The sequence below is a fragment of the Aotus nancymaae genome, unplaced genomic scaffold, assembly GCF_030222135.1.
Source record: "Aotus nancymaae isolate 86718 unplaced genomic scaffold, 86718_ANA_hifiasm-v0.15.2.pri h1tg000111l, whole genome shotgun sequence".
NCBI classification, from domain to species: Eukaryota; Metazoa; Chordata; class Mammalia; order Primates; family Aotidae; genus Aotus; species Aotus nancymaae.
In genome coordinates, this window is record NW_026988526.1 from 1041395 (window position 1) to 1064760 (window position 23366).

At 60.0% G+C, this 23366-nt stretch overlaps 1 protein-coding gene and 1 pseudogene across 1 annotated transcript in view; one reads left to right on the forward strand and one right to left on the reverse strand.

Annotated features, from left to right (window-relative positions):
- LOC135272557 (PI-PLC X domain-containing protein 1-like) overlaps positions 1-14887 on the forward strand; it is a 31200-nt gene extending 16313 nt beyond the window's left edge. The window contains exons 7-8 of the mRNA XM_064370965.1: positions 2369-2642; positions 13449-14887. Of these exons, the coding sequence (XP_064227035.1) occupies positions 2369-2604 (236 nt within the window). The 3' untranslated portion in view covers positions 2605-2642; positions 13449-14887. The remainder of the gene's footprint in view (positions 1-2368; positions 2643-13448) is intronic.
- Positions 5517-19286, reverse strand: LOC135272556 (putative GTP-binding protein 6; annotated as a pseudogene).
- Positions 19287-23366: the final 4080 nt, after the last annotated feature.

Sequence of the window (23366 nt, forward strand, 5' to 3'; positions counted from 1 at the left end):
GTGAAACCCTGTCTCTACTAAAAAAAAAATTACCCAGGCATGGTGGCGGGTGCCTCTCACCCCAGCTACTCAAGAGGCTGAGACACAAGAATCGCTTGAACCCGGGAGGCGGAGGTTGTAGTGAGCCGAGATCGCGCCACTGCGCTCCAGGCTGGGCAACAGAATAAAACTCTGTCTCAAAAAAAAACAAGAAACAAAAAACCCCAGCTCACAGGCTGGGCAAAGGAGCAGGATTTTGTTAACCTGGATTGTTGCCCTTACCCAGGAATGACGTTACACAGTTTAGAAATATGTATTTTTTTGTTTGTTTGTTTGTTTTTGAGACGGAGTTTGTTTGTTTTTGAGACGGAGTTTCACTCTTGTCACCCAGGCTGGAGTGCAATGCCACTATCTCAGCTCACTGCGTCCTCCGCCTCCCAGGTTCAAGCGATTAAATTCTCCTGCCTCAGCCTCCCAAGTAGCTGGGATTACAGGCATGGGCCACCACGCCCAACTAATGTTTTGTATTTTTACCAGAGACGGGGTTTCACCATGTTGGTCAGGCTGGTCTCAAACTCCTGACCTCATATGATCCACCCGCCTCGGCCTCCCAAAGTACTGGGATGACAGGCGTGAGCCACCGCGCCCGGCCTTAACCTTCTGCTGACTTTGCTGTCTTCTGGGCTTGGAGTGAGCTCAACTGGGCAACAGAGGGGCACGGGAACCTACCTACCCCTGGGGAAGCTCCTTCAAGCACACCCTGCAGCCCCCCTCGCCCTGCCCCCACACAGATTCTGGCTCAGCAGATCTAAGTGGACCCTCAAAATTTGCCTTTCTAATTATGCAGGGACCCCATTTCCACAATCACTGGTCAGTGTCAACACTATAAGCCTCATAACAAATGGCACAGACTTCGTGCCGAACACAGCAGCGTTCTTCTCTGTCTCCCACATGGGGATCAGGACGTGGACATCTTTGGGTCATTATTCTGTGTCCCACATGGGGAATAGGATGTGGACATCACTGGGGCCATGATTCTGTCTCCCACATGGGGATTAGGATGTGGACATCTTTGGGGCCATGATTCTGTCTCCCACATGGGATTAGGATGTGGACATCTTTGGGTCATTATTCTTTCTCCCACATGGGATTAGGAGGTGGACATCTTTGGGGTCATTACTCTGTCTCCCACATGGGATTAGGATGTGGACATCTTTGGGGCCATTATTCTGTCTCCCACATGGGGATTAGGACGTGGACATCTTTGGGGTCATTATTCTGTCTCCCACGTGGGATTAGGACGTGGACATCTTTGGGGTCATTATTCTGTCTCCCACATGGGGATTAGGATGTGGACGTCTTTGGGGTCATTATTCTGTCTCCCACATGGGGATTAGGATGTGGACATCTTTGGGGTCATTATTCTGTCTCCCACATGGGATTAGGATGTGGACATCTTTGGGGTCATTATTCTGTCTCCCACTTGGGGATTAGGATGTGGACATCTTTGGGGTCATTATTCTGTCTCCCACATGGGATTAGGATGTGGACATCTTTGGGTCATTATTCTGTCTCCCACATGGGGATCAGGATGTGGACATCTTTGGGGCCATTATTCTGTCTCCCACATGGGATTAGGACGTGGACATCTTGGGGGCCGTTATTCTTTCTCCCACACGGGATTAGGATGTGGACATCTTTGGGGCCATTATTCTGTCTCCCACATAGGGATTAGGACATGGACATCTTTGCGGCCATAATTCTGTCTCCCACATGGGATCAGGACGTGGACATCTTTGGGGCCATTATTCTGTCTCCCACATGGGATCAGGACGTGGACATCACTGGGGCCATGATTCTGTCTCCCACATGGGGATTAGGATGTGGACATCTTTGGGGCCATTATTCTGTCTCCCACATGGGGATTAGGATGTGGACATCTTTGGGGCCATTACTCTGTCTCCCACATGGGATCAGGACGTGGACATCTTTGGGGCCATTATTCTGTCTCCCACATGGGATCAGGACGTGGACATCTTTGGGGCCATTATTCTGTCTCCCACATGGGATCAGGACGTGGACATCTTTGGGGTCATTATTCTGTCTCCCACATGGGATCAGGACGTGGACATCTTTGGGGTCATTATTCTGTCTCCCACATGGGATTAGGACGTGGACATCTTTGGGGCCATTATTCTGTCTACCACATGGGATTAGGATGTGGACATCTTTGGGGCCATTATTCTGTCTCCCACATGGGGATCAGGATGTGGACATCTTTGGGGCCATTATTCCTGAGAATTGAACCTCTAACCATGTGGACAGGAGGGGTAAAGGGGAGGGTGGAGGCAGGTGGCTGTGTGACATCTCCCCGACCTCACTGTTCCAGGAGGGCTGTTTGTGGCCGGCATCAACCTCACTGAGAACCTGCAGTACATCCTGGCGCACCCGTCGGAGTCCCTGGAGAAGGTGACGGTGCCCAACCTGCCGCGCCTCCGCGCGTGGGTCCGGGAGCAGTGCCCGTGGCCGGGGTCCCGCTGCACCAACGTCATTGCGGGAGACTTCGCCGGCGAGGACTTCGTCAGCGACGTGATCGCACTCAACCAGAAACTGCTGTGGTGCTGATGGGGATCCTTCCGAAGTCCGGGGCGCGGCGGCTGCAGGTTCATCCCCGACGTCCCAAGTATTGTGCCTTATGTGTGGGCCAGATGTTGGTGATCAGGGGACCCATCCTGTGCCTTTTTTCTTTTTGTTAAGGAAAAGAGACGGGGTCTTGCTGTGCTGGCCAGGCTGGTCTCGATGGGGTCTCGCTCTGCTGGCCAGGCTGGTCTCGATGGGGTCTCGCTGTGCTGGCCAGGCTGGTCTCGATGGGGTCTCGCTGTGCTGGCCAGGCTGGTCTCGATGGGGTCTCGCTGTGCTGGCCAGGCTGGTCTCCATGGGATCTCGCTGTGCTGGCCGGGCTGGTCTCCATGGGGTCTCGCTGTGCTGGCCAGGCTGGTCTCGATGGGGTCTCGCTGTGCTGGCCAGGCTGGTCTCGATGGGGTCTCGCTGTGCTGGCCAGGCTGGTCTCGATGGGGTCTCGCTGTGCTGGCCAGACTGGTCTCGATGGGGTCTTGACTTCCTAGCCTCAAGTCATCCTCCCAGCTCGGCCTCCCGAAGTGATGGGATGACTTATTTCTGTATTCTTCCTGCTGTGCCGTCTGCAGCCCTCACCAAGCCCCAGAAACACGGCCCTCCCACAAGTCACTAATTGCTAAACACAGTAACAACCCCCTTGGGAGCTGGCCTCCCCCGTGCAAGCCAGGAAACCCCTCGGCTAGCTCCCACACGCCAAGTCAGTACTTCCTTTTTTGAGACAGAGTCTCGCTCTGTCTCCCAGGCTGGAGTGCGGTGGCGCGATCTCGGCTCACTGCAACCTCCGCCTCCCGAGTTCAAGAGATTCTCCTGCCTCAGCCTCCCGAGTAGCTGGGATTACAGGCTTCTGCCACCACCACGCCCGGCTCATTTTTGTAGTTTTAGCAGACACGATGTTTCACCTCGTTGGCCACGCTGGTTTTGAACTCCTCACGTCAGGTGATCCGCCCGCCTCAGCCTCCCAAATGTTGGGATTAGAGGCGTGAGCGACCGTGCCCAGCTCGATATTTCTTGCAATTATTTTTAGGGACAGGGTCTTGCTCTGTTGCCCAGGCTAGAGTGCAGTGGTGCAATCATAGGTCACTCGGCCTCAACCTCCTGGGATCAAGTGATCCTCTCCCCTCAGCCTCCCGAGTAGCTGGGACTACAGGTGCACACCCCCACACCCAGCAGATCTGTGTAATTTTGGTAGAGACGGCATTTCACCATGTTGCAGAGTCTGGTTTCAAATTCCTGGGCTGCAGGGATCCTGCTGTCTTACCTTCCAGAGTAGCTAGGACCACAGCTTTGCGCCAGCATTCCCATTTATTTTTCCGTAGAGACATGTTGTCCAGGCTGGTCTCAAACTCCTGGGCTCAGGTAATCCTCCCACCTCAACCTCCCATGTAAGGCAGGACCTCAGGTGTAAGTCAGCACGGCCAGGTAATTATTTTTTTTGTAGAGACGGGGTCTGGCTCTTGCTCAGGCTGGAGTTCAGTGACACAATCACAGCTCCGTGTAACGTTCAACCCCTGAGTTCAAGCAATCCCCCCGCCTCAGCTTCCCAAGTAGCTGGGACTGTAGGTGTAAACCACCATGCCCAGGTAATTATTATTATTATTATTACTATATTTGAGATGGAGCCCCGTGTTGTCGCCCAGGCTGGAGCACAGAGGCGCGATCTCGGCTCACTGCAACCCCCGCCTCCTGGGTTCAAGTGATTCTTGTGCCTCAGCCTCCCGAGCAGCCGGGATTACAGGTGTCCGCCACCACGTCTGGAATACTTTTTGTGTTTTTAGTAGAGATGGGGTTTCTTTTTAAAATTTATTTATTTATTTTTCAGACGGAGTCTCGCTCTGCTGTCCATGCTGGAGTGCAGTGGCGTGATCTCCACTCACAACCTCCTCCTTCTGGGTTCAAGTGATTCTCCTGCCCCAGCTACTCCAGAGTAGCTGTAATTACAGGTGCACATCACCACGCCCAGCTAATTTTTTTGTATTTTTAGTAGAGATGAGATTTCACTATATTGGCCAGGCTGGTCTCGAACTCCTGACCTCAGGTGATCCACCTGCCTCAGCCTCCCAAAGTGCTGGGATGACGGGCGTGAGCTTCCGCACCCGGCCTGCCTATATCTCATTTTCCACCTGTCGCCTGTCGGAGCTGGTGCCTCAAGGTCTCAGGCAGTCAACGGGTGCCCGCCACCATTTTTATTCTCGCTGCCCGAGGAAGTGTGGCGTTTCTTTCACGGTATAACCACAGACATCAGAGTTTCTCAGGATGGTCTTCGCGACGGTGATTTCGTTCATGTTGGAATAGGTTCTCTTTGGGACATCATGATTCATTTTCCAAAAGAAATCCTGCTTCTATTTTCACTACGTGGTCGTCACGGAGAAATGGTGTCCAAAATCTAGAAAGATACACTCGTGGCCAGGCACGGTGGCTCACACGTGTCATCCCAGCACTTTGGGAGGCCGAGGCGGGCGGATCACCTGAGGTTGGGAGTTCGAGATCAGCCTGAGTAACATGGAGAAACCCCGTCTCTACTAAACATACAAAAAAATGAGCCGGGCGTGGTGACTGGTGCCTGTAATCCCAGCTACTCGGGAGGCTGAGGCAGGAGAATGGCTTGAACCCGGGAGGCGGAGGCTGCAGTGAGACGAGATTGCATCGTTGGACTCCAGCCTGGGTGACAGAGTAAAACTCCTTTTAAAAAATAAAAACACACACAAAGAAAGACGCACTCATCAGCCGTACCCAGGGCTACCTCACCCCACGACTAGGCCGCGCAGAGATGAATGAAGTTACACACGATTTCCCTGACTTCCATCGGCTCCGAATTCCGATCCTGAAATGCTGGGGTCTCTGTCGGCATCTCATCACACAATCACGGAATTCATACAGATCATTTAAATAAATGAACGAGATTAAAGTGAAATGTGTGTATGAATTTTATTACCACGTATACAGCCAAGGAATACTTAGTTTTCAGGACAGGACGCAGGAGGCATCTTTAGAAAACGTTCATTCAGGCCGGGCGCGGTGGCTTATCCCTGTCATCCCAGCACTTTGGGAGGCCAAGGCGGGCGGATCATGAGGTTGGGAGTTCCAGGCCAGCCTGGCCAGCATGATGAAACCCTGTCTTTACTAAAAATAGAAAAAAATTAGCCGGGTGTGGTGGCGGGTACCTGTAATCCCAGCTACTTGGGAGGCTGAGACAGGAGAATCACTTGTACCCGGGAGATGGAGGTTACGGTGAGTTGAGATTGTATCACTGCACTCCAGTCTGGGTGACAGAACGAGACTGTCTTTAAAAAAAAAAATCTAGGCGTGGTGGTGGCTCAGGCTTGTAATCCCAGCACTTTGGAGCCGAGGCGGGAGGATCATCAGGTCAGGAGTTCAAGACCAGCCTGGCCAAGATGGTGAAACCCCATCTCTACTAAAAATAACAAAAATTAGCCAGGTATGGTGGTGGGTGCCTGTAATCCCAGCTACTGGGGAGGCTGAGGCAGACAATTGCTTGAACACAGGAGGCAGAGGTTGCAGTGAGCCAAGATCGCACCACCGCACTCCAGCCTGGGTGACAGAGCAAGACTCCGTCCAAAAAAAAAAAAAAAGTTAATTCATTGGGCATCTTTTTCAGGTCATAGAGTTTTTTAAAAAGTTACGTTGTGAGGCTGGGCATGGTGGCTCACGCCTGTCATCCCAGCACTTTGGGAGGCCGAGGCGGGAGGATCACCTCAGGTCAGGAGTTCAAGACTAGCCTGGCCAACATGGTGAAACCCCATCTCTACTATAAATACAAAACTTAGCCTTGCGTGGTGGCAGGCGCCTGTAATCCCAGCTACTCGGGAGGCTGAGGCAGAAGAATCACTTGGATGTGGGAGGCGGAGGTTGCAGTGAGCTGAGATCGCACCACTGCACTCCGGCCTGGGTGACAGAGAGTCTCTCTCAAAGCAAACGAAAACATACGAGGTGTTTTTTTTCCCTGTGGACGGACACGGGTGTTCAGCCTGGCCACGCGGGGTTTTGCCACGTTGGGCAGGCTGGTCTGTACGGCCTGGCCTCACGCGGGTAAAATTCTGTCTCTGTATCTGTCAGCGGATGGTGCGCGACACACACGTCACGGTCTGGTTTGAGGCGTCTTCGTTAATAGAACTGTTTTATTTCCCTTCTACTTTTGTGACGGGTTCTCTGGGCTGCCAGGGCGCCTGGTTTTTAGTCATTTCACCAGCACGGCCGTGGGCCACGAGGCCCGTCGATGAGCACAGACAGCCGGGCAGAGGTGCCACGTGCACCCACGAGGGCCACGGCTCACAGCAGAGGCAGGAGACGCCGGAAATGCTGCTCACGGAGGCAAAAACACAGGTTCATGTCCTGCTGCTGGAACATTCTGAGGGAAAGCGGTTCACGGCACGCGCTGAAGGCCCAGTGGAATTGTGTGGCGTGGACTCTGGGGAGGCCCGCTTCAGAGCAGCCGTGACCGTGCCACCAGCCTGCGTGGTCGTCACAGCGAGCGCCTGGGACACAGAGCCTGACAAAGGGGACCCCACTGTCGTGACACAGCAATGCCACCGCACCTCAGGCCTCCTCAGGCGTCCGCTCATCCTGGAAACAGCTTCCGGAATTTGCCGTAGGCCGAGTCGCTGATGATGACCCTGACGTCGGCTGCTCCGTCCTCGGGGATCACATCCACGTGCTGGACCGTGGCCTCCTCATGCAGCCAGCTGGGGACAGAGGCGCGTCGTGCGGAAAAGCAGAAGCCAGAAGTATTCAGTTAGTTTCACAATAAATAATTAGGCTAAAGAGAGCTTAGCCCAGGCCGGGCACAGGGGCTCACGCCTGTCACCACAGCACTTCGGGAGTCCGAGGTGGGCAGATCACCTGAGGTCAGGAGTTCAAGACCAGCCTGGCCAACATGGTGAAACCCCGTCTCTACTAAAAATACAAAAAATTAGCTGGGTGTGGTGGCGCGTGCCTGTAACCCCAGCTACTCGGGAGGCTGAGGCAGGAGAATCGCTTGAACAGGGAGGCGGAGGTTGCAGTGAGCTGAGCTCGCACCACTGCACTCCAGCCTGGGTGACAGAGTGAGATTCTGTCTCAAAAAAAAAAGCTTACCTCAAAGCATTCATTGATCAGAGCTTTCTGTCGCTGAGGCTGGAGTGATGTGTTTAGACCTCAGCTCGTCTCTGCATCCTAAAGCTCTCGGGGACCCCACAGCTCCTTCTGCACCCCGAAGGAGCCCCTTTCTGAGCCAGAGACAGACCGGCAGAACACCGTCCACCCTCCCGCCCCGGGAGGCTGCCGCTCACCTGACCTGGGCCCCGGCCAGCCGGACGCGGAGGGTGAGGACCTGCCTCCCCGTGGCCTTTAACACCGCGGCGTCGAGCTCAGCCTTCAGCTCCTGGAGCCCGTGCCCCAGCAGCACAGACACGGGCACGACGTTTGGTTCCGTGGCGTGGTACCTGCGAGGGCGGGGAGGCCACAGAGCCCGCTCAGCCTCAGGGCGGCAGGCCGGCAGAAAGCAGGGGTCCCGGAGTCAGCCGCCCGCGGGGCACAGCCTGGGGAAGCTCCCTGTGTCCCGGGTGTGACCGGGTCACACAGGGACAGGGGGCATCTTCCCATGTGGCTGCAGCACGTGCAGGGAGAGGAGGTGATTGCCAAAACCAGGGGTCCCAGAGTCAGCTGCCCGCGCGGCACAGCCTGGAGAAGCTCCCAGTGTCCTGAGTGTCACCGCTGAGGTTCAGAGGAGAGGGGCATCTCCCCATGCGGCTCGAGCAGACGCAGGGGAAGGAGACGTTTGTGGAAAGCAGGGTCCCTGGAGTCAGCTGCCCACGAGACACGGCCTGGGGCAGCAACGTCTGCCTCCTGGGCTCAACCAATCTCCCTGCCTCCGCCTGTGTGCCAGCGGTCAGCAGTTCACACGAGGGCGGGGTCTCCGGCGCCTACAGGGGAAGGCGTGAGACTCACCCGGGCACCAGGTCCACCTTGTTGTGAACCTCCAGCATGGAGTCCAGGAGTGGGGCGGGCAGCTGCAGGCCGCGCAGCGTGGACACGACGCTGGCTTTCTGGAGCTCCGCCTCGGGGTGGCTGACGTCCCTCACGTGCAGGATCAGATCCTACAAGGGCCGGGCATGCGGTCAGAGCCCCAACCCCCCCGAGCTTGCAGGCAGGTCCGGGAGAGGGGTTCCCACGAGTTCCCAAGGCCAGGGTGGGCGTGGCAGCTACCCCCGTGTGCAGGCCCTCGGACACCCCAGGACAGGGGTCCTGGGTTTACACTGGACGGAACCCCACCCGGCTCCACATACCCGGCCTCCCACGGCTCAGGTGACAAATCTGCACCCGCAAACGTGCCACGAATGACCACTCAACCACCACCCCCAGCCAGTGCTTCCTCATTCAATGCTTCGGACGGCTTCATCCCACTGTGAAATCTTTTTACTTTTTTTTTCGAGACAGAGTTTCGCTCTTGTCGCCCAGGCTGGAGTGCAGTGGCACGATCTCGGCTCACCGCAACCTCCGCCTCCTGGGTTCAGGCAATTCTCCTACCTCAGTCTCCCGAGTAGCTGGGGTTACAGGCACGCGCCACCATGCCCAGCTAATTTTTTCTATTTTTAGCAGAGACGGGGTTTCACTGTGTTGGCCAGGCTGGTCTCGAACCCCTGACCTCAGGTGATCCACCCGCCTCGGCCTCCCAAAGTGCTGGGATGAGAGGCATGAGCCACTGCTCCTGGCCCTGGCTGTTTGTACACGGGCTCATCATGGTGGCTGAGTGTGGGTGAGGCTGGGGTCACTGCTCAGCCTCTGCCCCGGGGACAAGGGACGTTTGCGGGATACTAAGTCTGAGGCTGAGGAGGCAGTTGTTATTCTGGCCCCAGTGGTGCGGGTGTCCCAGAGCCCGGCCCCTGGTCGGAGTGGGTGTCCGAGGGCCGGCCCCTTGGCTGACGGGGCGTCTGAGAGATGGCCCCTGGTCAGAGTGGACATCCGAGAGCTGGGGCCCTTAGCTGATGGGGTGTCTCAGAGATGGTCCTTGGTCTCAGTGGGTGTCTGAGAACCTGGCCAGTGGGCTGAGTGGGCGTCCGAGGGCCAGCCCTTGGTCCAACTGGGGTCTGAGAGCCCGGCCCCTGTCTCAGTAGGTGTCAGAGACCCCGGCCCCTGGTCTGAGTGGGGACAGAGACCCCGGCCCGTCTCAGTGGGTGTCTGAGACCGCGGCCCCTGGTCTGAGTGGGGTCCGAGACCCTGGACCCTGGTCTGAGTGGGGTCTGAGACCCCGGCCCCTGGTCTGAGTGGGGACAGAGACCCCGGCTGTCTCAGTGGGTGTCTGAGACCCCGGCCCCTGGTCTGAGTGGGGTCCGAGACCTCGGACCCTGTCTCAGTGGGTGTCCGAAAGCCCGGCCCCTGGTCCGAGTGGGTGTCCGAGAGCCCGGCCCCTGGTCCGAGTGGGTGTCCGAGACCTGGGACCCTGTCTCAGTGGGTGTCTGAGAGCCTGGCCCCTGGTCTGAGTGGGTGTCCGAGACCCCAGCCTCAGGTCCGAGTGGGGTCTGAGACCCTGGACCCTTTCTCAGTGGGTGTCTGAGACCCAGGCCACTGATCTGAGTGGGTGTCTGAGACCCCGGACCCTGGTCTCAGTGGGTGTCCAAGACCCCGGCCCCTGGTCCGAGTGGGTGTCCGAGACCCCGGCCCCTGTCTCAGTGGGTGTCTGCCGGGCCCCTGCCAAGTGGCTGTCCGAGACACTGGCCCCTGGTCCAAGTGGGTGTCCGAGACGCCGGCCCCTGGTCCGAGTGGGTGTCCGAGACCCCGGCCCCTGTCTCAGTGGGTGTCCGAGACCCCGGCCCCTGTCTCAGTGGGTGTCCGAGACCCCGACCCCTGGTCCGAGTGGGTGTCCGAGAGCCCGGCCCCTGTCTCAGTGGGTGTCTGAGACCCCGGCCCCTGGTCTGAGTGGGGTCCGAGACCCTGGACCCTGGTCTGAGTGGGGTCTGAGACCTTGGACCCTGTCTCAGTGGGTGTCCGAAAGCCCGGCCCCTGGTCCGAGTGGGTGTCCGAGAGCCCGGCCCCTGGTCCGAGTGGGTGTCCAAGACCTGGGACCCTGTCTCAGTGGGTGTCTGAGAGCCTGGCCCCTGGTCTGAGTGGGTGTCCGAGACCCCAGCCTCAGGTCCGAGTGGGGTCTGAGACCCTGGACCCTGTCTCAGTGGGTGTCTGAGACCCAGGCCACTGATCTGAGTGGGTGTCTGAGACCCCGGACCCTGGTCTCAGTGGGTGTCCGAGACCCTGGCCCCTGGTCCGAGTGGGTGTCCGAGACCCCGGCCCCTGTCTCAGTGGGTGTCTGCCGGGCCCCTGCCAAGTGGCTGTCCGAGACACCGGCCCCTGGTCCAAGTAGGTGTCCAAGACGCCGGCCCCTGGTCCGAGTGGGTGTCCGAGACCCCGGCCCCTGTCTCAGTGGGTGTCCGAGACCCCGGCCCCTGTCTCAGTGGGTGTCCGAGACCCCGGCCCCTGGTCTCAGTGGGTGTTCGAGACCCCGGCCCCTGGTCCGAGTGGGTGTCCGAGAGCCCGGCCCCTGTCTCAGTGGGTGTCCGAGAGCCCGGCCCCTGTCTCAGTGGGTGTCTGAGAGCCCGGCCCCTGCCGAGTGGCTGTCCAAGATGCCGGGCCCTGGTCCGAGTGGGTGTCAGAGACCCCGGCCCCTGGTCTCAGTGGGTGTCTGAGACCCCGGCCCCTGCTGAGTGGCTGTCCATGATGCCAGCCCCTGGTCCGAGTGGGTGTCCGAGACCCCGGCCCGTCTCAGTGGGTGTCCGAGACCCCGGGCCCTGTCTCAGTGGGTGTCCGAGAGCCCAGCCCCCCACAGCCCCGACTCACCGACTGGGCCACGTCTTCCAGGGTGGCGGAGAAGGACTCGATGAGGCCGTGTGGCAGCTGGGACAAGAACCCGATGGTGTCCACGTACAGGACGGTCAGGCGTGAGGGCAGCGTGCCCGCGTGGGCCGTGACGTCCAGCGTGGCGAACAGCTGGTCCCGCGGCTGCAGGGCGGCGTCTCCCGTCAGCGCCTTGATCAGCGTGGTCTTCCCTGGGAGGGCGTGGAGGTCAGCGGTGCAGGGAGCCATGGTTTCCAACCCCCAGAGTCACACCCGGGCCCTCAGAGTGGAGACCACAGCACCCTCTCGGACAGCTGCACCCCAGGTGACAGGTCCCCGAGCTCCCCGGGCGCCCCCGGGCCACACACTACATGCGGGACTAAGCCACTGCGGCTGCTCTCAGGCCGGATGCAGCAGGGCCGCCGTGTAGACATGGGAGCTGGTGGTGTAGACGGGTGAGCATGAGGTGGTGTGGATGGAAGATGGTGTAGATGGAGGGAGGCGGTGCTGTGGATGGGTGGGTGTGTGGATGGGGTGGTGGTGCTGTGGATGGGAGGATGGGGTACATGGCACTGTCTCCACAGCCGCTGTACCCACCATGGAGACCACGGGACCCCCATTCCCTGGGTGAGTCCTCACCACAGCTGGTGTACGCACCACGGAGACCACGGGACCCCCTCCCCTGGGCACGTCCTCACCACAGTCGGTGTACCCCACCACGGAGACCATGGGACCCCCTCCCCTGGGCACGTCCTCACCACAGCTGGTGTATGCACCACGGAGACCACGGGACCCCCTCCCCTGGGCACGTCCTCACCACAGTCGGTGTACCCCACCACGGAGACCACGGGACCCCCTCCCCTGGGCACGTCCTCACCACAGTCGGTGTACCCCACCACGGAGACCACGGGACCCCCTCCCCTGGGCACGTCCTCACCACAGTCGCTGTACCCCACCACGGAGACCACGGGACCCCCTCCCCTGGGCACGTCCTCACCACAGTCGGTGTACCCCACCACGGAGACCACGGGACCCCCTCCCCTGGGCACGTCCTCACCACAGTCGCTGTACCCCACCACGGAGACCACGGGACCCCCTCCCCTGGGCACGTCCTCACCACAGTCGGTGTACCCCACCACGGAGACCACAGGGAACTCGCGCCGTGTGCACTGACGCCGCAGCAGGTGCCTCTTCTTCCGAAGCCTGTCCAGGGCCTTCCTGATCTTGGCCTCCTTCTCTTTCAGGAGACGCTGCTGCAACTGCATGAACGATTCTCCTAAAAACGCCCAAGACGGCGGGGCGGTGAGCCAGGCCGGGAAAGGCACGGGAGCGGGCGGTGCCACTGAGGGTCCGCGGGGGCACGGGGGCTGCTCATCCTGCTGCAGCGTTTAGGGGCCCGGCCGCGTTCCCAGCAGCGGCCCCAACACTGTCCCTTTCCCTGAGAAAGGGCTGTGCTCGGCCGGGTGCGGTGGCTCACACCTGTCATCTGGCACTTTGGGAGGCCGAGGCGGGCGGATCATGAGGTCAGGAGTTCGAGACCAGCCTGGCCAACATGGTGAAACCCCGTCTCTACTAAAAATACAAAAATTAGCCAGGCGTGGTGGCATGCGCCTGTAATCCCAGCTACTCGGGAGGCTTCTAAGCAGGGCACAGCCGGGACGTTATCTTGAGGGGGCTCAGTGGGGCCCCTTTAGCACCCTAAGTCCCAGAACCTGGGAATGGGACCTGATTTGGAAACACCATCTTTGTACGAACTCAAGGCATCATCCTAGGTTAGGGTTGCGCCTGAATGCAAAGATCCATGTCCTTCTTAAAAGGCACAGGCTGGAGTGATGTGGCCGCAGGCCAGGGACACCTGGCACCCCAGGAGCCGGGAGAGGCAGGAAGGAGCCTCTGGCGGCTTTTGGTGTCCAGGATGGGCGTGCACAGATTTCTGTTGTTTCAGTCCCCACTTTGTGGCTACTTATGTTGGCAAAACCTCACAGAACCACCACCGTCTCGTGTCTCCTCAGACGTGACCGGGAGACGGAGCCCCCAGCCGGCCCCCACCCTGTCGGAATCCTTCAGGGCAGCTGCCGACAACCACGTTCTCAGGATGCCCCGGGGCGCTGCACCTGGCCAGAGTTACCTGACCCCATGATGTAGCGGGAGCCGGATCCTCCTCGGTGAAGGTGGGCGACGTCCCTTTTCAGGTTCGACCTGGAGTGGGAACAGGAGGGGTTCACTCTCCAGGGAAGCTCTCTCCCTCCCAGCAGAGGTGGAGGTGAAGGTGAAGGAGGTCATAAGCCCAGGACACCTGGAGCCCCCAGGAGATGGGAGAGGCAGGAAGGGTCCTCCCCGAGAGCTTCTGGAGGGAACTGGGTGATTCCATTTTACTGGGTTAAATAGTGATGCCCAAAATAGATGTTTATGTCTTGTTCCACACAACCTGTGAATGGGACGTTATTTAGAAATAAGGTCTCTGCAAATGTATCTTCAGATGAGGTCACCCTGGATTAGGGTAAGTCTTAAATCCAATGACAGGTGTCCTTCTAGGAGACAGAAGGGGAGGGCCGGGTGCAGTGGCTCACGCCTGTAATCCCAGCACCTTGGCAGGACAAGGCAGGCGGATCACGAGGTCAGGAGATCAAACCATCCTGGCCAAGTAGATCGAACCATCCTGGCCATGGTGAAACCTCATCTCTACTAAAATATAAAAAAAAATAGCCGGGCTTGGTGGTGGGCACCTGTAGTTCCAGCTACTTGGGAGGCTGAGGCAGGAGAATCGCTTGAACCTGGGAGGTGGAGGTAGCGCTGAGCTGAGATCCAGCCACTGCACTCCAACCTGGGTGACAGGGCAAGACTCTGTCTCAAAAAAAAAAAAAAATTGTAGACAGACACAGAGGAGAAGGCCACGTGGAGATGGAGTGATGTGGCCACAAGCCAGGGACACCTGGTGCCCCCAGGAGCTGGGAGAGGCAGGAAGGGTCCTCCCCGAGAGCTTCTGGAGGGAACTCGGTGATTCCATTTTACTGGATTAAATAGTGATGCCCCAAATAGATGTTTATGTCTTGTTCACCAGGACCTGTGAATGGGATGTTTTAGAAATAAGGTCTCTGCAAATGTAATTAGTTAAGGATCTTCAGAGGAAGTCACCCTGGATTAGGAAAGTCTTAAATCCAATGACAAGCGTCCTTCTAGGACACAGAAGAGGAGACTCAGACACAGAGGAGGAGCCTACGTGGAGATGGAGGTGGACACTGGAGTGATGTGGCCACAAGCCAGGGACACCTGGCGCCCCCAGGAGCTGGGAGAGGCAGGAAGGAGCCTTCCCTACAGCCCCCAGAAGGATCTGTCCACATCCTAAAGCCCAGAACCTGTGAATTAGGAGGCCCTCTGGGCAGAAGGGAGGAGCTGGTGTTGGGGCCCCACTGGGCGTGTAGCTCACACGTTGAGTGAGGAGTATCCCAGGCCGAGGGGACCTACCTAGTGGGGAGCAGGGTGGGGTGGGGACACAGCGCCCCCACGGTGCTTTTCTTACTCTAATATAACCCCAGAACCACCACACACGTCAGTACAGAACGGAGGGGCTGCGGGGCGGGTGTGACGGTTGGCCTGGGCGTCCCGACGTACCTGAGGAGCGGGATCTCTGCCAGGGCCACCTGCAGCCGGGTCTCCTTCGTGCGGGCGTTGCAGCGGAAAATGTGCAGCACGATGGTGAAGCGGTCAAACACCTCCACGCCCCAGGCGGCTTCCAGTTCTTTCTAGAGAAGGAGAGAGTGAGCCGTGCGCGGTGGCTCATGTCTGCAATCCCAGCACTTTGGGAGGCTGAGGCCGGCAGACCACCTGAGGTCAGGAGTTCGAGATCAGCGTGGCCAAAATACTGAAATCCTGTCTCTACTAAAAATACAAAAATTAGCCACGTGTGGTGGTGGGCGCCTGTCATCCCAGCTACTCGGGAGGTTGAGGCAGGTGAATCGCTTGAACCCGGGAGGCAGGGGTTGCAGTGAGCTGAGATCGCGCCACTGCACTCTAGCGTGGGTGACAGAGCAGGACTGTGTCTCAAAAAACAAAAACGGGGCCGGACGCAGTGGCTCACGCCTGTCATCCCAGCACTTTGGGAGGCCACGGTGGGTGGATCACGATATCAGGAATTTTAAGTCCAGCCTGGCCAACATAGTGAAACCCCATTTTTACTAAAAATACAGAAAGAAGCCGGGCATGGTGGCGGGCGCCTGTAATCCTAGCTACTTGGAAAGCTGAGGCAGGAGAATCGCTTGAACCCGGGATGCGGAGGTTGAAGTGAGCCGAGATTGTGGTGACACTGCCCTCCAACTTGAGTGACAGAGTGAGACTCTGTCAAAAAAAAAAAAAAAGAGAAAATGAGAAGCCAGAGGGGAAGGCCAGGCCCTGGTGGCCAGCCTCACGGGGAGGAAGACGTTCCATCACGCCTTAAAGCCACTATCACCCTATCTGGCCCCTGCCTGGCGGGACGCCGTGGCGTCCACTCCTTCACCGCGTGGAGCGTGAGCAAACGGCAAAGCCACGTTCTGGGATACCTTGGTCGGGGCAGCCATCCTGTCCACATTCAGGAAGACGCACGTGATGTCTGGAGATCCTCGGATCCTCTCTAAAGAAAGGGGGGTCGTGTCAGCGGCCGGCCGGCCGGGCCTGTGGACTGCGGTACGAGCCACGAGGCCCTTTGCGGGGTGCGCCGTGGAGGGCGCAGTTCACAGACGTCCCCGACTTCCTGATCCCCAGACCCAGGATCCAGGAAAGCGGCGTCGGAGGGGGTCTGTCTCTAGGGGTGTGTGTTTCACGTACACAGATGTGTACACGGTGAACACATCCCGGCGGAGACACACACACAAGGTAAACATTCCAACATGGACACACACATCTCACACACACACATGCACACATGGTGAACGCATCCCGGCGGGGACACACACGGTGAACACATTCCGACACGGAAAGACACATCTACACACACACACACACGGAACACATCCCAGTGGGGACACACACACCCACAGTAAACACATCCCAGTGGGGACACACACACCCACAGTAAACACATCCCAGTGGGGACACACACATCTCACACACACATGGTGAACGCATCCCAGCGGGGACACACACACACACACACAGACACGGTGAACACATTCCGAGACGGACAGACGCATCTACACACACACACACACGGAACACATCCCAGTGGGGACACACACACTCACACACGGAACACATCCCAGTGGGGACACACACACAGGCACACATGGTAAACGCATCCCAGCAGAGACACACACACACACAGTGAACACATCGTGACAGGGGCAGACAGACACACGGTGGACACATCCCGGCAGAGACACACACACACAAGGTAAACACATCCCAACAGGGACAGACACATCTCACACATACACACACACGGGGAACACATCCCAACAGGGACACGCACATCTCACACACATGCACACACAGTAAACACATCTCAACAGGGACAGACACATCTACACACAAACACACACACATACGAACACATCCCAGTGGGGACACACACACACAGTGAACACATCGTGACAGGGACACACACACGGTGGACACATCCCAGTGGGGACACACACGTGGTGAACACATCCTAGTGGCGACACACACACACACGGAACACATCGCAGTGGGGACCCAGCCCCCACTCACACACAGTGAACGCATCGTGACAGGGACACACACCCACACACATGGTGAACACATCCCAGTGGGGACACACAGATACACACACATGGTGGACACATCCCAGTGGGGACACACACGCAGTGAACACATCCTAGTGGGGAGACACACACACACACACACGCGGAACACATCGCAGTGGGGACCCACCCCCCCCACACACACAGTGAACGCATCGTGACAGGGACACACACCCACACACACGGGGAAGGCATCCCAGTGGGGACACACAGACACACACGCGGTGAACACATCCTAGTGGAAGCGCCAGGGCCCCACGCGGGACCCCACGCTGAGAGAGTCTGTGTGGCGGGGACACAGGTCCAGCCTCCCATGCCTCCGGCTCCTCCTGACGTGGGCTCCCAGCTCACCTGGACCACCCACTCATGGGGCCGCCTCCCGTCTGGCCCAGCGAGACCCCCGTCCTTCCACGCGTCCGGGTTGAATGTTCTCGGGAGCAGCGGACGGGAAAGGAGGTCTGGGGAGGGGGCAGGTGTGGACGGACTCACCTGTCAGGTGCTCAAAGTTCTCTTTGCCAAAGACGAGCTTCTTGTCCGGCGTTTTGGTGGACACGACCATCGTCTGCACCACGGACCAGCCGTCCAGCGTGTGCACCAGTGCCGTGGCCTCTGCTACCTGCCACTCAGCTGCGGGGACACAAGGGCCACCGTCAGGGGCGCTTCCTTTTGGGGTAGGCCCGGCGCCCCGTGCACACCTGCTCGGCGTGGCCTCCTCGTGGCCTTCACCATAGGGCCTCTCTAGGCATCTGGCTGCGGACGGACGCTGCAGCCACCATGGGACACGAGGGCTCCCCACCTGGCCTTACATAAGATTTGGGCTCCAGGAGGACGCAGCAGGGAACTGGGGAGCTAGGGGTGCTCAGGGATGGCTCGGGAACCACGGGCAGGGTTGTGGGCAGAGGCAGGAGCTCTGGGCGCTGTTCTGAGCAGTTTGCGGCTTCCGCTGTCCCAAGAGTTGCCCATTTTGGAAAACACCCATGAAAGAGAAGGGCTCATCGGCTACAGGGGCTTCCAGGGGAGATGTCCACCGTCTTGAGGCTCTGGCACCTGCAGTGACCGGGGGACTGGGGAGACTCTGGCACCTGCAGGGACTGGGGGACTGGGGCGGGGGACTCGACACTGATGCTCTGCTGGACGCCCTCCCTTCCCTGAGCCCAAAAACACTGTGCCTACCTCAAACCCTGGGCAAGAGAAACGGGAACTCAAGACCAAGACCCCGCCCACCCCACCCCAGAGGCTTCTCCCCATAAGCTCCTCCCCCCGAAGCCCCACCCACGCACTTCTACCTATGAGATCCTCGCCTCCGCCCCCGAAGCCCCGCCCTTTCACCATGAGCTCCTCCCCCAAAGCCCCGCCCATGCACGTCCACCTATGAAATCCTCCCCTCAGAGCCCCGCCCCTTCAGAGTCACGCCCTTGCATCTCCACCCATCAGGTCCTCTCCTCAGAGTCTCGCCCCTGAAGCCCCGCCCCCTACGTCGCCACTTGAGATCGTCCCCCCAGAGCCCCCGCCCCTGCATCTCCACCTATGAGGGTCTTCCGTCAGAGCCGCGCCCCTCAATCTCCACCTATAAGATCGTCCCCTCAGCGCCCCGGCCCTGCGCCTCCACCAATGAGCTTGTCCCCAGGGCCCCGCCCCTCAATCTCCACCTATGAGATTGTCCCCCCAGCGCCCGCCCCTGCGCCTCCACCAAGGAGACCCTCCCGCAGGGGCCCGCCCGCAGATCGCCAGCTCCTGTTTCTCCCCTGCAACCCCCGCCGCGGTCACCTCGCGTCATGTGCGGCTTCCCCGGGCCCCACTTGACATCGGGGTGGACCAGACACACGCGCTGGGTCCCCGCCGGCAGCAGAGGCTCCCTCTGCAGCAGCTCCTCCTCTGCGTCCTCGTCCGCGTCTTCCGACTCCTCGTCCTCTCCCGGGCAGCTTCGGGCCCCGTCCGCCCGCAGGCCTCGCCCTCGGCCCCATGGCCCCTCCAGACTCCCGGGGCCCCGCGGCGGACAGCGGCGAGACCGCGCGCGGGGCATGATGGCGCTGGTGCCCTCGGTACAGGTCGGCTGCGGCACACGGGGGAGAGCCGGAGCCGCGGGCGTACGGCGGCCCGCAGGGCCCACATGGCGTGTCGAGCGGCTGCGCGAAGGGGCGGTGCTGCCCGCGGGCTGCTCTTCGTCACGTGCTGCTGATTGGCGTGCGGCCGGCGCGGCTCCCCAGTGCCACTCCCCCGCAAGGGGCGTGCTCCACATTGGTCGCCCCACATCACGTGCTGTTGATTGGCGGGTGCCGCGGGCGGGGGAGGCGGGGCCGAGCAGCTTTTTGATTGGCCTGAGGTGGGGCGGCTCCCCAGGGCCACGCCCCGGCACGGGGCTTGCTACTCATCGGCCGTCCCGCATCACGTGCTGTTGATTGGCGGGTGCCGCGGGAGGGGGAGGTGGGGCCCAGCAGCTTTTTGATTGGCGTGAGGTGGGGCGGCTCCCCAGCGCCACGCGCCGGCACGGGGCTTCCTACTCATCGGCCGTCCCGCATCACGTGCTGGTGATTGGCGTGCGGCCGGGGCGGCTCCCCAGTGCGGCTCCCCAGTGCCGCTCCCCGGCACGGGGCGTGCTCCTCATTGGTCGTCCCGCATCACATGCTGTTGATTGGCGGGTGCCGCGGGCGGGGGAGGCGAGGGCGAGCAGCTTTTTGATTGGCGTGAGGTGGGGCGGTTCCCCAGGGCCACGCCCCGGTACGGGGCTTGCTACGAAGGGGTGTCCCGCATCACGTGCTGGTGATTGGCGTGCGGCCGGGGCGGGCTCCCCAGGCCACACCCCGGCACGGGGCGTGCTCCTCATTGGTCGTCCCGCGTCACGTGCCGGTGATTGGCGTGTGCCGCACGCGGGGAGGCGGGGCCGAGCCGCTTTTTGTTCCGCGTGAGACGCTCCCGGCAGACCCAGCGCCGGCTGCGGTTTTCACCTCCGTGGGTGCCGGACCCCGAGTCTCGACGGCGCTGCTGTCACCTACCGAGTCCTCGCTCCCGTCCCGCGCGCCATTGCACTCCAGCCTGGGTAACAAGAGCGAAACTCCGTGAGTCACTGTGTGTTCGGTTTTTTTTTCCCGTCATTCTGCTTCCGGTGGAAGCTGGTAGGATAACGGAGCTCAATGAGTCACTGTTTGTGCGGTTTTTTTTTTCCCCTTCACTCTGCTTCCGGTGGAAGCTGGTAGGTAAGGGAGCTCAGTGAGTCACTGTGTGTGCGGTTTTTTTTTTTTCCCCTTCATTCTGCTTCCGGTGGAAGCTGGTAGGATGAGGGAGCTCAGTGAGTCACTGTGTGTGCGGGTTTTTTTTTTTCCCCTTCATTCTGCTTCCGGTGGAAGCTGGTAGGATGAGAGAGAGCTCAGTGAGTCACTGTGTGTGCGGTTTTTTTTTCCCTTCTCTCTGCTTCCGGTGGAAGCTGGGAGGATAACGGAGCTCAGTGAGTCACTTCCGGGTGACCCTTGTTTTATTTCCGGTCTACGGGACCCGGCTGCGATTTGTTGCTGTGGGCAGCAGCTACCATGTCTGCTGCCGCCATCATGTCAGACACGGATAGCGACGAAGACTCCGCTGGAGGCGGCCCGTTTTCTTTAGCCGGTTTCCTTTTCGGCAACATCAATGGAGCCGGGCAGCTGGAGGGGGAAAGCGTCTTGGATGAGGTGAGGGGGCGGGCGTGGGAACAGGGCTGGGGGTGGTGCGGCTAAGCAGAGTAAGGAGGTGCAGGGAGGAAAGGAGAGGGTGCTCAGGCAGCGAGAACAGAGGGCGCGGCTGTCTTGGGGGCTCGAGTCCAGCCCTGGGGGTCTGGACGCCGCTCAGGGGTCCCCGCGTCTGTCTTGGGGGTTCGAGTCGTGCGTTGGGGGTCCCCGGTGCGGCCCGGGGGTCCCCACGTCTGTCTTGGGGTTCTGAGTCCAGCGCTGGGGGTCCCCGGTGCCGCCCGGGGTTCCCCCGCATCTGCTTTGGGGTCTCGAGTGCCGCCTTGTGGGTCCCAGACGATGCCCAGGAGTCCCCACGTTTGCCTTGGGGGCTCGAGTCTCGCCCTGGGGGTCCCGGACGCCTCCGAGGAGTCCCCGCATCTGCTTTGGGGATTAAGTCACACTGTGGGGGTTCCGGACGCCGGCCGGGGGTCCCCGCGTCTGCCTTGGGGGTTCGAGTTTCGCTCCAAGGGTCCCGGACGCCTCCTAGGAGTCCCCACGTCTGCTTTGGGGGTTCGAGTCTCACCCTGGGGGTCCAGGACGCCTACCAGGAGTCTCCACGTCTGCTTTGGGGATTCGAGTTTCGCCCTGGGGGTCCAGGACCCCGGTCAGGGGTCCCCAAGTCTGCCGTGGGGGCCAGAGTCCGGCTCTGGGGGTCCCGGATGCCGCCCGGGGTTCCCCTGCATCTGCTTTGGGGACTCGAGTACCGCCTTGTGGGTCCCAGACGCTACCCAGGGGTCCCCACGTTTGCCTTGGGGGCTCGAGTTTCGCCCTGGGGGTCCCGGACGCCTCCTAGGAGTCCCCACGTCTGCTTTGGGGGTTCGAGTCTCACCCTGGGGGTCCAGGACGCCTCCTAGGAGTCCCCACGTCTGCTTTGGGGGTTCGAGTCTCACCCTGGGGGTCCAGGACGCCTACTAGGAGTCTCCACGTCTGCTTTGGGGATTCGAGTTTCACCCTGGGGGTCCAGGACCCCGGTTAGGGGTCCCCCAGTCTGCCTTGGGGGCTTGAGTCCAGCTCTGGGGGTCCCGGACGTCGTCCAGGGGTCCCCAAGTCTGCCTTGGGGGCCCCGGATGCCGCCCGGGGTTCCCCCGCGTCTGCCTTGGGGGCTCGAGTACCACCTTGGGGGTCCCAGACGCTACCCAGGGGTCCTCACGTCTCCCTTGGGGGTTTGAGTGTCGTCCTGGGAGTCCCGGATGGCGCCCAGGAGTCCCCACGTTTGCCTTGGGAGCTTGAGTCTCGCCCTGGGGGTCCCGGACGCCTCCCAGGAGTCCCCACGTCTCCCCACGTCTGCTTTGGGGGTTCGAGTCTCGCCCTGGGAGTCCAGGACTCCGGTCAGGGGTCCCCCAGTCTGCCTTGGGGGCTTGAGTCCGGCTCTGGGGGTCCCGGACTCCTCCCAGGAGTCCCAACGTCTGCTTTGGGGGTTCAAGTCTCACCCTGGGGGTCCAGGACCCCGGTCAGGGGTCCCCCAGTCTGCCTTGGGGGCTGGAGTCCAGCTCTGGGGGTCCCGGACACCTCCCAGGAGTCCCCACGTCTGCTTTGGGGGTTCGAGTCTCGCCCTGGGGGTCCAGGACCCCGGTCGGGGGTCCACCAGTCTGCCTTGGGGGCTTGAGTCCAGCTCTTGGCGTCCCGGACGGCGCCCAAGAGTCACCGCGGCTGCCTCAGGCCTCGAGTCCAGCCCAGGGGTCCCTGAGTCTACACTGGAGGCTGGAGTCCAGCCCTGAGGGTTTTCACTGCTGCCTGGGGGGCTTGGATGGGATCCAGGGAGGCTGAGTCCAGCCCTCAGCAGGAGGTCTTGCGTTTTGTTTTTTTTTTTAGACAGTGTCACTCTGTCACCCAGGCTGCAGTGCAGGGGCGCCATCTCGGCTCACTGCAGCCTCCGCCTTCCCGGGTTCAAGCCCTGCTCCTGCCTCGGTCTCCGGAGTCACTGGGATTACAGGTTTGCACCAGCACGCCCGGCTAGTTTTTGTATTGTTAGTACAGACGACGTTTCCTCTTGTTGTCCAGGCTGGTCTCGAACTCCTGACCCTGTGATCCCCCCGCCTCTGCCTCCCAAGGTGCTGCGATGACGGGCGTGAGCCACCGCGCCCGGCGGTGGTCTTTCGTTTTTCAGGAAGTCAGTTGTGGTTGGCATGTTCTGGAAGCGTCTGCAGGAAACTCGGGGCATTCTGGTATTTGAGGAGTGGCTGCTAAAACCCCTCATTGTAGGACCCCGGTATCCCAGCTGCTAACGACCCACCGGACAGCCCTCCAGGGCCTGGATTGGCGGCGACAATGGTGGCAGTTTCAGCCTGAAGTCCCTGGAAGGGACAGGTGACTGTAGCCTGCGCCTCGGAGAAAACTACCCTCCCGTTTTCCTTCTGTGAAACAAGCGCGTCATTCGTTCAAAACCACCTGCACCTGGGTTTTTGCTTGATCTCACTTGGCCTCTGAATCTCTACTTCCTCCAAACTCGTCCACCTTTTTTTTTTTTAATTGCATTTTAGGTTCTGGGGTACAT